General features: G+C 40.7%; 1 protein-coding gene across 7 annotated transcripts in view; it reads left to right on the plus strand.

Annotated features, from left to right (window-relative positions):
* The window catches only part of VPS13D (vacuolar protein sorting 13 homolog D), a 303,606-nt gene that overhangs the window by 116,565 nt on the left and 173,403 nt on the right, over positions 1–13,638 (plus strand). For 2 of the 7 annotated variants that reach the window (XM_017887998.1, XM_017888002.1), the window contains exons 38-43: positions 483–605; positions 2,997–3,071; positions 6,530–6,635; positions 7,651–7,803; positions 10,102–10,237; positions 11,698–11,745. In XM_017887998.1, coding sequence (XP_017743487.1) covers positions 483–605; positions 2,997–3,071; positions 6,530–6,635; positions 7,651–7,803; positions 10,102–10,237; positions 11,698–11,745 — 641 coding nt within the window. The remainder of the gene's footprint in view (positions 1–482; positions 606–2,996; positions 3,072–6,529; positions 6,636–7,650; positions 7,804–10,101; positions 10,238–11,697; positions 11,746–13,638) is intronic. The other 5 variants (XM_017887997.1, XM_017888003.1, XM_017887999.1 and 2 more) reach the window with 3 other exon arrangements.

The following is a 13,638-nucleotide window of genomic DNA, read 5'->3' on the forward strand; positions in this document are numbered from 1 at the left end:
CCTGCCTCAGCCTCCCGAGTAGCTGGGACTACAGGCGCCCGCCACCTCGCCCGGCTAGTTTTTTGTATTTTTTTTAGTAGAGACAGGGTTTCATCATGTTCACCAGGATGGTCTCGATCTCCTGACCTCATGATCCGCCCGTCTTGGCCTCCCAAAGTGCTGGGATTACAGGCTTGAGCCACCGCTCCTGGCCAGATTCAGCTTTTAAAATTCTACAAAATGCCCTATAGATATTTTGATGGGGATTGTATTGAATGTATAGATTAGTTTGAAGAGAGTTTTGTGGCGATGGTTGCCTGTTCTTGGTAATCTCTTTCAATGCAGCGTGAGGCTCTCCAGGACACAGACTTTCTCAGAATCTAGCGCGGGCCAGGCATGTAATGAGACACTCAATAAAAGCTTGTTTTGCTGAATTGAAATTATTTGACTTGAACCCTCCATCTTTTTTACTTGTATTAATATCTCTGGGGGATTCTTTCTAGACCAGTATGTAAGTACCAAAGAATCGTGGATGGCAGATTACTGTAAAGATGACAAGGAAATAGAGTCAACTAAATCAGAAGACTGGATGGGCTCTTCGGTGGATCCTCCATGTTTTGGACAAAGTAAGAGTTTTCACTACACATGTTTAACTAAATCATTTTTGACCTACAAAGCAATGCTTCACTGAGAAATTCACATGGAACCATCAGTCTGTGTGGAAAAACCTACAGGAAATTCTGACTATCTTCTATAGTTCTGTTTTAGTCTTTGCAGGAGACAGTTTTCTGGCATGAACTACTGAACTTATAAATGTGGGCTGTAATTCCACCTTTGCGGGGGAGAAAAGATCTGCAACACGTAATTCCTCAGTCCTGGTAATAATGCACATGAACTGGTGCACCTGAGAGTGCATCAGGATCAGCTGTGGTTTGTGTTTTACTCTGTGCAACATTGATTTTCTAATTGATTGGATTTTTTTGACCAGATTTTTAAAAGCATCTAAAACGGTCTTCTAAATCTAGAGAGAGAGGGTTTGGACATATTCTTGAAAAGAGGGTGAGCAGGAGCCCATGTGGAAAAAGTTGTTAAAAAGGGAGCCCTGTGCTGTTTATAAAAGAATTGAATGCACTGCCTCTTGAAGAAAGAGGAGTCAGCTTGCTCTCTACTGATGATGCTTTCTTTCTTTATTTAATGGCTCACCAGCTCTGTTTTCCTCAGAGCTGGGGAGATGGTGATGGACAACTGCATGGTTCTTAATTGTTCCACAAGCCATTGTCATCCAAATTCAACTCAGCTCCAACTCTTAGAATGTGGTTTCTTTGGGGAGTCTTGGCTGGACTTCACATAGCTCATGAATACTTAAATATTCCATCTGGTCTGCAAACGTGTCATGGGAAGATGGGTGTTCTTAGTGTATGAAGTAATTGTACTGGTTCATCTCTCCTCAGGGTGTATAAGTGGACTTTCTATCTGCCTTGTACTTCTAGAAAGAGACACAAAGAAATGTCAGCTGTGCTTGTTCTCTGTTTTCCCAGGCTGTTGCTTCTGAGTCTCAAGGTCATTACTTAGGAGCCAGGGCTTTTCAGATATTGTCAGCTTGGATTTTGGCTCCTCCTCCAACCTTCCCAATTTGTGTGTCAAGAAAATGTAACATAGTCTACCCAGAAGACTCTAAATAATTTTTGTAATATGTCCAGGAGAGTGTGTTTCTAAAACATTATTCATGCAGGGACATCTTCATTTCAGAGTCAAACTCTAGCAAGGCCTAGTCTGCAAGATTCTGATGAAAGATTTTCTTGTCCCCCTCTTTCTTCTTTCCTTCCTCCCTCCCTGCCTCCCTCTCTTCCTTCCTTTTAAAAGTTTTGTCCCTCTCTCTTTCTCTTTAGTTAAAAGCTTCCTCATCTATATTAAATGCTGGTGCTGAGTTAAAGCTTGATTTTATTTATTTAAAGATTTTATGATTACTTAGGCTTATAAAAGTGTAATGTATCTTTTTAATTAGACATAACTTGAATATGCGTAAAGTTCCAAACCTCTTTTCTTATTGGAAATTCCTGGATGGTAGTATAGCACCTTCCAGGATTGTATTCTTTTAGCAGGCCTACTAAAATGATCGTTGGGAATTTATTTTGAAAGCGAGTAGGTTTCAGCCTTGTTGAACTAATCACAAACGTTCAGGTCTTATTCAAGAACAGTAAGTCATATTTCCTCAAAAGTTAGGCTTTTTATTCAGACCAGCCTTAAAATGAACCCTTGGGCATAGCCCTTAACATGAAATTTAGCCTAAGGGACCTGCTGCTTTCTCACTGTTTCTTTATCAGAGGAAAGAAAATACCAGCCTCTTTTGACAAAATTGTTGGCTTTGTTCAGTCAGGGCTGAGATTTTGCTGGTAAACCTGGGTGATGTGGCACTTCATTAAATTTATTAGTTTTGTATTCCAAGGACATTTTATGAAAATATCAAATATTCTGAAAACTTCCATGCTTGATTTTAAAATTTAAATAAACACTATGAGACAACTCCTTGGTAGAGATTGTTTAAATTTGGAACACATACTGTCTCTTCCCCTGAATTTTTGAGATTCCCTGAGACTGGCATTTTACTTCTGTTTTACCAGTTGGAATGGAGCAACCTCCACTAAAATCTGTACTGATTGATTTTTGTAACTTCTTAATGCCATTTAAGAACATAACACCTTTAAATTAAAAATCTTCAAAGGCTTGTCATTCTGTTCAAGAGAAGGTTCAATACATATTCTTCTAATTCAGGAAAAGAAAAAAAAAAGGAGCATGCTACTTTGATTCAGCCTCCACAATAAAACTAGTATAAAATGTGTTCACTTTGTCCAGTACATCCACAACTCTTAGTAATCACTGATGGGAATGACCCTGTACTTGCATGATGCTTGCTATTTTTGTAATGTTCTCTATTTGTGCTTATCGTTTGGAAGTGAGTCTTCTTATTTCACTGTATTTATTCTTAAGCCTCTAACTTTGTCTCTCCTGTCTACCAGGCCTCCCCCTTGTCTACCTTAGAACTAGGAGTACAGCCAGTCTGACTAACCTAGAGCACCAGATCTATGCTAGAGGTACAGTATAGCCATGCGAGGGCTTGCTTTATTTTCTTGTTTTAAGAACTACCTTGTACATGAATTTTTTTTTTTTAAATGAGTGGGAACTGAATGGTGGTATTCCGTGTCATGAGTACTTTAGTAATAGGAAAGAACATTTCCAACTGATGAACACAGTGGTGCTTTATATTAGCTGATTCTTACATTGTTTCCCTTAACTTTGGTGGAAATGGAATAAACTCCACAGTGTATGATGCAGAAATATGTTAATACAATGTCAATTAGAGGTGATTTCTCCTATTGAAGAGCAAGTGGATGGAGGAACACCATGCTCCATCAAGCAGTGGTGCCACAAGTCTTAAGTTTATAAAATACCTGCTGAAGATTCTCATGGGAATGCATGGGACTCTGAAACAGGCACTATAATAATAGGGATAGCACAAAAAAAAATTATCAGTAAATAATTGCTCAGACACAAACCTTAATTTCTTTGGATACCAATTTTTGTGTTTAGAAGGTAAAAAAGAAAATTTTCTTTATTTCTATCTCTGACCCTTGAAAGTTTCTTGAGAAATTCACTGGTAAGTGAATATGGCAGAAAACACCATAATCATTGAGGAATTGGGGTCCCACGATGTTCATTTTTTTGTTTTAGGGAGTGCAGCTTAATCTGAATGATTTATTTGTGCACATGGCAAATTCCAGATCATTCGTCATGATTTTTTTAAATAAAAAGAGGCCACAGGAATATAGAACAGGGATGTTAATACTCAGGGTACATTGCCCTGGGTTGTTTTTTTCTGGACAATTTTACCAGGATGGATGTTTGAGGGAGGGCTCATGAAGGAAGCCCAGAGCTGAATCTTAATTTATTCATGGATTTCTGCTTCTAAGCTTTCTGTATGTTACTTAATCTTTCAGGCTTGGCCAAGCATTATTCCTATTTAGCTGATAAGGACAGTGAGGTTCAGAGACATTAGGTGATTTGCCTTTATTCACTTGACCAGCTAGTAGCAAACCTAGTACTTTAATCTGCTTCTTACGATTTACAAACCAGGTCCTTTCTGATGGACTGAGCTGCTTACATAGCATGACAACCTACACTGTTTATAATGGCAGAATTACTGTGTGAAATAAGTCCAAAGGGGTAGAAATTTCCTTAGCTGGAGCTGTTTGAAGCTGAACTTGGATTCGGGTAGCTTTAGATTCTCTCTCAGCCCATGAAGAAATTGGGTTTGGTCACTAGAGGCAGATTTTCTGAGGCCACTAGGGAATAATGTTCTCTTTGATGGACTTGGGAACTTTTGTCTCTGGTGCTGTGCCAAAGGCAAGTACATAGTTTATTTGGATCCTGGTGCAGGAGATGTCAGATTTGTTGCCTGATGTTGGGTTTGAATTTGCGTGCATGCTGTGTATTTTTTATCCTCAGAGAAATGGGTTATTGAAGCCTGTGCCGTTATGTGTAATCAATGCAAGAAGCTTGGAGACCTAAGCATTGTGCCTACCCGTGCTATTTAACTCCAAAGCAGTATACTTGTGAATATATTTGTATGGATTCGCAGCACTTTATTCTGTATAACAAACTGATCAAAGCCATCTGCCACCTGTTCTTTTTAAATCTAATTTGCAAATGGAAACTTACAGTCTGGCTCACAGTGGGATATGAAAGCACATCTGGCTTCTTTTTCTCCAGGGCCCTTTATCTACTGTAATAAAAGCAGCTCTCTCATTGCACTCATAGAAGAGGGAAGTGCCTTTCAAAGTGCCACAATAAATACCGTTTACCCTGCAGACAGCTCTTAAATTTTTTACTCCCCCTCTGCTCTTGTCAGCAGCCTTACAGCTACTCCTTAATTTTCTACTTGATGAGCACTAATTTTTTTTTAAAGCAAACTTTGGGAGCTAAGTAAGGCCATTGGGGTGAGAAATGGGCATATTCCTAGTGGAGATTATCTTTGGAAGTATTTGGGGTGTCTCTAAATGACTGACCACAAAATTGTGGGAACACACTGGAAACTGCTCATTTATTTAGCAGATTACTCTACCTTAGACACCCCTGAACCATCATCATTATCAAAGTAGAACTTGCCTCGACCCAAAATTGGTTGGTTTGCGTTGTTTACAGTACTAACCTCTCAGAACTTTAAAAGAGATAAGGGAAAAAAGGAAGTGATTGCTTTTTAAAAGGCAGTGATGTTTACCGACTATTAGGGTACAGTCCCAGCCTCAGTCTGGAGGATGCAGAAGGCAGGACATGTTGCAGTTTGTCTTCTCGATTTTGTTGGCAGAAGATGTCCTATAGGATGAATTCAGTTTTGCTGTAGTGTTCTCTGCAGTTAGCATTTTCAGCTTCCTCTAGATGTCATTTTCTCCCAACTGCAGAGCATGTGGGTTACGGTCTTTCTCACGCTGTCGTCGTACTTTAATGCTAGACACATAAGAAGATTGAGCCACACCTCCCCTTTTTTTGTTGGTTGTGTACGAGTGTTGTGAACATGTCAACCAGGAGGCTTTCTCACACTGGTTTGCTGCTGCTGCCTCCCTATGTGTGTGGCCAGTGGAGGAGACAGGCCCTTGGTTAGAGGAGCTGCTGCCCTTCCTTTTGGTACTCTGTGTTCCATGTGGAACCACATACCATGGGCAGTGGTACCTGCAGAGGGATCTGTCTGCCAAAGCAGCTGGGGCACCAGAAAATCTGCTTTGGGTTTCTTACAACCTTTGTAGTCAGGTCACCGCTCTCTAGAATTTGGTTACTTACAGTTTTGTGTTGATTGCTGTTTCTTTGCACTTTCCCTGATTAGAAGCTTTTTGTGCAATGAAGCCATATTTTATGTTCCTTTTATGGCTTCCACGGTACCCACCTTATAATAGATGGTGGTAGTGTGGTATTTATGTTTAAAAAGTGGGCTAACAATTTTGTTTAAAAAGCTTTGAGATGGGATACTTCTGACTTTCCAGGGAGACAAAAACAACTATTAGTATAAAAGAATAGGAAAGAATGTTTTTATTTTATTTTGTTGCAAAATGCATACTATGACTGTAGGGTAACTTATGTAAAGACAGGCTTCCTTGAGGTAAAGGCTTTTGGACAAAGTTTAAATAAGTATGTATGATATATCTTGCTACATTTTAGGTTACCCACTTTGAATATAGTTCTTGGGAGTAATGGGGAGGTCCATTTTTCTTTCTTTCGTGATTCCCACCAAGTTAAGTCCTGATGCCTTCTTCTGAGAGATAAGGCCTGTAAGAGTTGTGGAAGAATTGAGGGCTGGGAATAGTCAGGCAGGCAGGGAGCAAATCCTCCCATAGCAGCCAGCAAATACATGGAGCTTCTGTGCGTCCTGTTCCTTCTTTCTTGCTTCCACCTTCAGCGCCTTTGCACAAGAGACAAATTTGGGCACTGTCTCCAGGTAGGGGGAGGGTCTCTGCCATGCAGACAGAGGCGTCTGCTAATAGCCTTCTTCTGTTTGTCGCAGCAGAGGTGAAAACCCCCAAGCGCCGGCAGCCATTTGTCCCCTTTGCTCTGAGGAACCACACGGGATGCACTTTGTGGTTTGCCACCCTGACCACCACACCCACCAGGTAAGCAGTCAGTTCATATTACCCCGAGTCATCTCTGCCACCAAAGCCTTCTTGGGCCAGCCCAGTAGAGCAAGGTGGGCCCCCTCTTGAGGCTCTTGGGATGATATTTGAATGAATAACTTGCTGTCTTGCTGAGATTTATGATGGAGGTTCTGGTTTTGTAGAGAATCTGTAGTCAAGAGAAGCAGGTCCTGAGTCTAAGTATGATCTTGATTTTGGTATACCTTATGTTTAAAAGCCAAGCAAATTAAGGATGTGAGTAGGAAGTATGAAAAAGCCAGTCCATCTTTTCTCCTCAATCTCTACCTTCTTTCCTGTTTTAAAGAAGCAATGTATGGTTATTATACCAAATGTTTTGCCATTTTATTCCAAGACTGCTTTGAAAAAATTCCCGTTCTCCCTCTATCCCGAAAGAATTCTTTCATACCTAAAACGCATTTCACCCCAGATGGAATTGGGTGGAGTTTGGAGAACAAAGGAGACTTTACCTAAGCCAGGCGAGAACCTTTTCTAACAACTTTCTGCCTGTTTAGATCTTGGCTCAGCCTTCCAAGTACATGGTGATCGTTCCAGCCTAGGTCATGAAGTGCATGGCATGAGTAACAGAACCCATTGATTTGAAATCACATTTCTCCGACCTCCCCCAAGTATGAGACTGCTCTAGAAGAGAAGCTTTTTTGTTTTAACAGTGTAGGTCTGTTTAATTCTAACTAGTCACTTAAATGCCACTTGAAAAAGTCATGCCTTAATTCACATGTACCAGATTCTACTGCTTGAGGTAAGTGACTACAGAGTGACAGCTTTCAGCTGTTTCTAAAATTTCAAATAAGTTGTGATTCAGCATGAAGATAGCTATAGTTAGCGACCGTCAGGGTCATTCTTTGTAGCTGGGTCATGCAGCCTTTTATTGCTGGGAACTGAGTTGTGAGAAGGTTCTGCTCTTCTGCACGGGGCTCCTGTGAGAGGGAGCTGGGAAGAAAGAGGGACAGGCTGATGGCATCTGATTTGGTTCCAGGGCCGCACTGTCTCACAGTGGGAGTCCAGGGGTAGTTCCAGAAGGGAATGGAACATTTCTTGATGATACTCACAATGTTAGTGAATGGCGAGAAGTCCTCACGGGTGAAGAGATACCGTTTGAATTTGAAGCAAGAGGAAAGTTAAGGCACAGGTAAGTGTGGTTTATTCTTTTCCTTAAAAAGTAAAAAGTGGATGTAACTGAGGGTCCTTCGTGTTTTGCCTTTTCACTTGCCTTACTAATTATTTTGTTTTATTTATTTTTGAGACAGGGTCTTCTTGCTCTGTTGCCCAGGCTGGAGTGCAGTGGCACGATCTCGGTTCACTGTGGCCTCTGCCTCCTGGGTTCAAGCAACTCTGCCACTTGAGCCTCCTAAGTAGCTGGAATTACAGGGATGCTCCACCACACCCGGCTAAGTTTTTATTTTTAGTGGAGATGGGGTTTCATCATGTTGGCCAGGCTGGTCTTGAAATCCTGACCTCAAGTGATCCGCCTCAGCCTCCCAAAGTGCTGGGATTACAGGTGTGAGCCACCACGCCTGGCCCCTTATTAATGATTTTAATGTCTTCTTTTTAAAAGATATTTCTTAAATCAGTGTTTCCTTTTATTATTTTATTTTATTTTATTTTATTTTTATAGAAATGAGGTCTCACTGTGCTGCCCAGGCTGGTCTCAAACTCCTGGGCTCAAGCAGTTCTCTCACCTCGGCCTCCCAAAGTGCTGGAATTACAGGCGTGAGCCACTATATCCAGCCTCCTTTTAAAAAATAAAGACTTTGCTGCCGTCTTGGAAATACACGTCTTTTCATTAACTATCCATTTATTTGACATATGAGGTGATAACCTGTGTGTTTCACATAATTTGGTGGAAACATAGACATATCATAACCCTCAAGTTCATTGCATCTTGGCCTGATTTTCATGATGGATTGGTGATATGGTATTCTTAAAAGGTTCTCAGAGCATGTTGATTTCCATTTTAATTTACATGTATGCTACATAGTACTTTTAGCAAGCAGATAGTTTCAGGACTCAAAGCTAATGATAAGACAAATTCTGATTCTAAAAAGAACTGATCTGGGGAGACTGCTAGCTGATGCGTTCCTGAAGTACCCATACTAAAAAGTGGAATGAATGTGGAAAAAAGGTTCCATCTGATTACTGAGAGATCATAAAATATCCAATAAAGTGTTGTGTTATTTATAAATATTTTTCTGTGCACAGGCTATCCAGTGGATATGAATAGGTTAAGACAGCATTTGAATAGGTTAAGATTTAGTATTTGAGCCTCATATTTGTTTTCAAGCTGAGCTGAAATTGAAGCGATTGGCTTTAGCTTTCTGTAATCATGTGGTTTTTGTGGTGCTTTCAGTGACTGAATGTAAACTTGCTCACGAGTCAAGCAGGTTTCCTTTTGCATGGCTTTGGTACCCGCACACATTGTTCCCAAGAAGCAAGAGTTCTGAACGTGTGGGCTCCAGGGATTTATAGGGAAAAAAGAAAAGGTCACTATGCTGGGCACATGTGTACTTGGAAGCCACTTTCGTTTCCAGCTATGAGCAGTGAGCATTTTCCATTGGTCCCCACAGTTCTTGGAGAAGCTAACTACAGAACTGTTGGGAACATTTCTGGATAAGCCCAGCCTCTGTCATATCAGAAAGGGTTTGACCTCTTTGTCATTTACATTTTTGTTTCCACGTTTCATAATCCATTTCAAGTCCCACTATTCTGCTTGAATTCTTCAAAATAAATGCCTTTTCTGGCTTTTTCCCCTTTTGGCACACTGCACCCCACTCCATGCCTCCCTCCCCCCTTCCTGTCAGCCTCAAATCCAGTTCCCCATTTCACTTCTGGCTTGAATTAGGCAAAATCTAAAATAGAATTAAATGTGCAATTTCCTCCTGTTCCTCCTGTTCTGCCCACTGCCTTCTGCTCCAGTTTCAGTCGAGCACAGGAGCCCTGAAATGAGCGCTGTGCCTCTCCTGCCCTGTCTGTAGTCATGCAGGGCTGGAGCCAAACAACCTCATGTGGTTCTGAACGAAGTAGGATTTCAACAGAGGAACCAAGAATAATTTTTTATGCATTTCCAAGATTATGGTTGTATGATTAAATCGCTATTGCATTTTTACCACCCCAGTGGCATCATTATATAGGTTGGGGTGACGGTTGGTGGGGGAAAGACCTTGGCTTGTGTACAGGATTTGCGTGGTTTGTACAATGGAGGACAAATGCCACTCTTACTCAGTCAAGCTTTACAGATCTTGCAGTTTGTGTTGTAAGTGTAAAACCCAGTTAAACTGTGCTCCTGATTTCCCTTGCATTAGGTAATCTCCAAAAGGTTTAGCCGACTGGGTTTTTACATCATTATATACTAAATGAGATTCGTGTCTTTGCTTCTACTTTTCATCCCTTCTGGAGGTTGTGTTTAACATCTCTTTGTTCTGCCTGACAGACATACCCATGACCTCCGGATTCATCAACTGCAAGTGAGAGTCAATGGCTGGGAGCAAGTGAGCCCAGTGTCTGTGGACAAAGTCGGGACCTTTTTTCGATATGCAGCACCAGATAAAAATTCATCTTCCTCTACGGTGTGTGACTGTCAGGAAGTCAGAGGGTTAAGCCTGTAATAAGCTTACTCTAATGAAACTTTCATGTTCTTTCTTTCCCCTAATTCTAGGACTGACTGGGTCAGTCATCAGGCATTGGCAATCGATATGTAGATAAGTCAGGCGATGGTTAGTTTCAGTAGAAAAACAAGATTTAAAATCAGCAGTAAAGGGCCAGGCGCGGTGGCTTGGCTCAGGGCCCTGTAATCCCAGCACTTTGGGAGGCCAAGAACGGGCGGAATCACCGAGGTCATGGAGACCGAGACCCAGATCCTGGCTAACACGTGAAAAGCCCTGCTCTCGACTAAAAAACAAAAAACTAGCCGGTGCGAGTGGCCGAGCGCCTGTAGTCCAGCCACTCGGGGGAGGCTGAGGCAGAGAAGGCGTAAACCCGGGAAGGCGGGGCTTGCAGTGAGCCGAGATCCCGGTCACCCCGCAGCGTCCAGCCCAGGCCGACAAGACGGCGAGACCTCGCCCGTCCCCCAAAAAAAACAAAAAAAAAAAAAAAAAATAAAATAAATAAAAAAATAAAATAAAATCAGCAGTAACACATTTCCTCACCTGTGCAGATCTATTTCATGCTAGCTGGCCTGATGGGCAATTTACTAGTCTGCTGAACCTGAGTCTTGGCTTTATTTCACATATTATTATGCTTTCTGTATACACTGTCTTTTAATATTTCTTATAATGCAGCACCTTGATCCTTTTACTCTGTGTCTCCAAATCTTTCTCTGTGGCACAAAGAGAGATGTCCACTGTCGTTTACTTTCTGATCACACATGCTCTCATGCACCCTCCCCCCAGTTTCATCCCTGCCTGTAGTCCTAGTGGTTGCAGGGACAGCCCAGGAAATGACGCAGGTAACATCCCTGACTTGCAAATGCAGGTGGAGGCTGACATCCTGGCTGACAGAGCTGCTGTGGGTGCTCTTGCCCCATCCTCATTCATACTTCATGGGATACTTGCACTTATTTTTGGGTAGCCAATGGTGAGGTGGAAATGTAGATTTGCAGAGATATTGCAGCTTTCTTCATGAAAAATATTCTTAGAGAACACTGTTGCGTAGCGTTCATTTTACTGTTGCTCTTGTGCCCCAAGTTTCTTAGACCAAAAAAACAAAACAAAACAAAACAAAACAAAACCTTTTCAGGATTACTTTTCAGCCTAAGCTTATGTCTGGTAATGAAAGGACCAGTTCCCTCATAGGTGCCTTTCCTACTGCATTGATGTGTCGGGGAGAAATTTGGCATACGTTGAATGGTTATAAAATGAATATTGTTGTTTCCATATCTTTAAGGGAGATGTTTTATCTTCATAGTAGACTATACTTTACTTGAAAGTAATTACAAACACCACTCTTTGAAGAAAATTATGTTGTCATTAAATTTAATGATGATAATTATCTTAAGTCTGTGCTGACTAACTTTTGAAATCTTTTTCAGATTGGCAGCCCAAGCAGCAGAACAAATATCATACATCCCCAGGTTTATGTAAGTATGATTTTCCTGTTGTCATTGTGTTTATTGCGTATATACACTGCACCTGAACCATGTGGATGTACATTTCTTAATGATCAGAGAGACTTTATGACATATATGCAATTGGAATTTATCTCTACCCTTTTCTATTAATGATTACCTTCCTTTTCCAAAAACTTGCAAGAAAATGTTTTCACCTGGCATGATGTGTGAGACTGTTACAGGGAAGGAGAAGAAAAAGCACATGTTTGGTCCAAGGTCTCCTTTTCATTCTAAGTTAAAATGGAAATTAACCCTGGTATGGCCATGTGTGTTTCATAGTTTTGGGTCCAAAGGTCATGAAAGTAAATAAGAAGGAAAAAGTAGCATTTATTTCCTATTTGGCTTTTGAAACATCATCATGAGATGACATTAGACTTATTCCAGGCTTTTATTTATAATTTCTCCTCCCTGATTGTAGGTTTTGAAACATAAAATTTCAGGTAGGCCTGAACAATATCAGGGTTTGAAACAACATCAGGATTTCTTTATTTCTTTTTTTTTTTCTTTTTCATTTTTTGAGACAAGAGTCTTGCTCTGTCACCCAGGCTGGAGTGCAGTGGCGCCATCTCGGCTCATTGCAACTTCCACCTCCCGGGTTCAAGCGATTCTCTTGTCTCAGCCTCCCGAGTAGCTGTGACTACAGGTGCGTGCCACCACGCCCAGCTAATTTGTTGTATTTTTAGTAGAGACAGGGTTTCATCATGTTAGCCAGGATGGTCTCGATCTCTTGACTTCATGATCTGCCTGCCTCAGCCTCCCAAAGTGCTGGGATCACAGGCGTGAGCCACCGTGCCCGGCCTAGGATTTCAAGTAATTGTTACTGGCTTTGACTACTGGGGCCTTTTTAGGGTTGGGTCACTGGAAGCTTGAGCTTCGATGATGATTTATGCCTCAGATGTGTCCCTCTAAAAACACTCTAGAAAATTGTAGTTTGCCTTTTCGTTTGGACTTCCTAGAAGTCTTGGTTCAAAACCTGGGGCTCTTCATTTTATTGTTTATTGGGTTGACTTTTACTTGCTGTTTGTCTTAATAAGAAGGTTGGCAGAAGGAAAAGCTTGAATGTCCTGCCATTTGTTTCTCCAGTAGAAAGGATTGTTAATATGTTCTGTATGCTCATTCTAAGAGTAGTACTTTCAGAAACGTTTTCTTTGGTGTACTTAACATGGGATTTTTCTACTTTTAAGAAAATTTCCTGTCACATGGTATTAGCACAAAATGTGTGTTGAATGTGTGAATGAACATATGGAAAAATAACGTAATGGCTGTAACCCAAGACCAAAATAAATAATTTCCCTTCATTATGTTGAGTTTCTGAACCTTGGTGTTCTTTTATGAACGAGTGATTATTTTAAAGTTCTTTAAAATACAGACATTGGTTTTATATAGGCATGTCAGCAAATAGTATATGGACCTAAATAATATATTTTATGACATTTAGGAAAAAAGACGTTATTATTTGTTCCTATGAAAGGCACACCAATACAGACAATTCTTTCTTTTACACTTTCTGGATTTTACAAAGACAAATGTTAATCTCAGAAGACTTTCTTCTGTTTTTCTGTATTTGGGCAGTACCCAACCCATTGTTTGGATATTAATCTAGGAGGAAAATAACACAGAAGGTAAATCATTTAATGTTTTGCAAAGTCCTACCTCATTATTTCTAATTTTAATTGCACTGGATGCTCTTTATTTAATTCCCAGCCAGTAGAGTAGAAAACAAGCCTTTTTCAGTTTCCTTATAAGGAACTCAGGGGCTTTATGAATCGAGGATAATTTCCAGCAGATACTTTCTTACCAAATTACAGGAAGTTTGGAAAATTGGATAGGTTATTATCACAATAGGTGAATGTTTTTAATAAT

Source organism: Rhinopithecus bieti, unplaced genomic scaffold (assembly GCF_001698545.2).
Source record: "Rhinopithecus bieti isolate Rb0 unplaced genomic scaffold, ASM169854v2 scaffold_16234, whole genome shotgun sequence".
Lineage (NCBI taxonomy): Eukaryota > Metazoa > Chordata > Mammalia > Primates > Cercopithecidae > Rhinopithecus > Rhinopithecus bieti.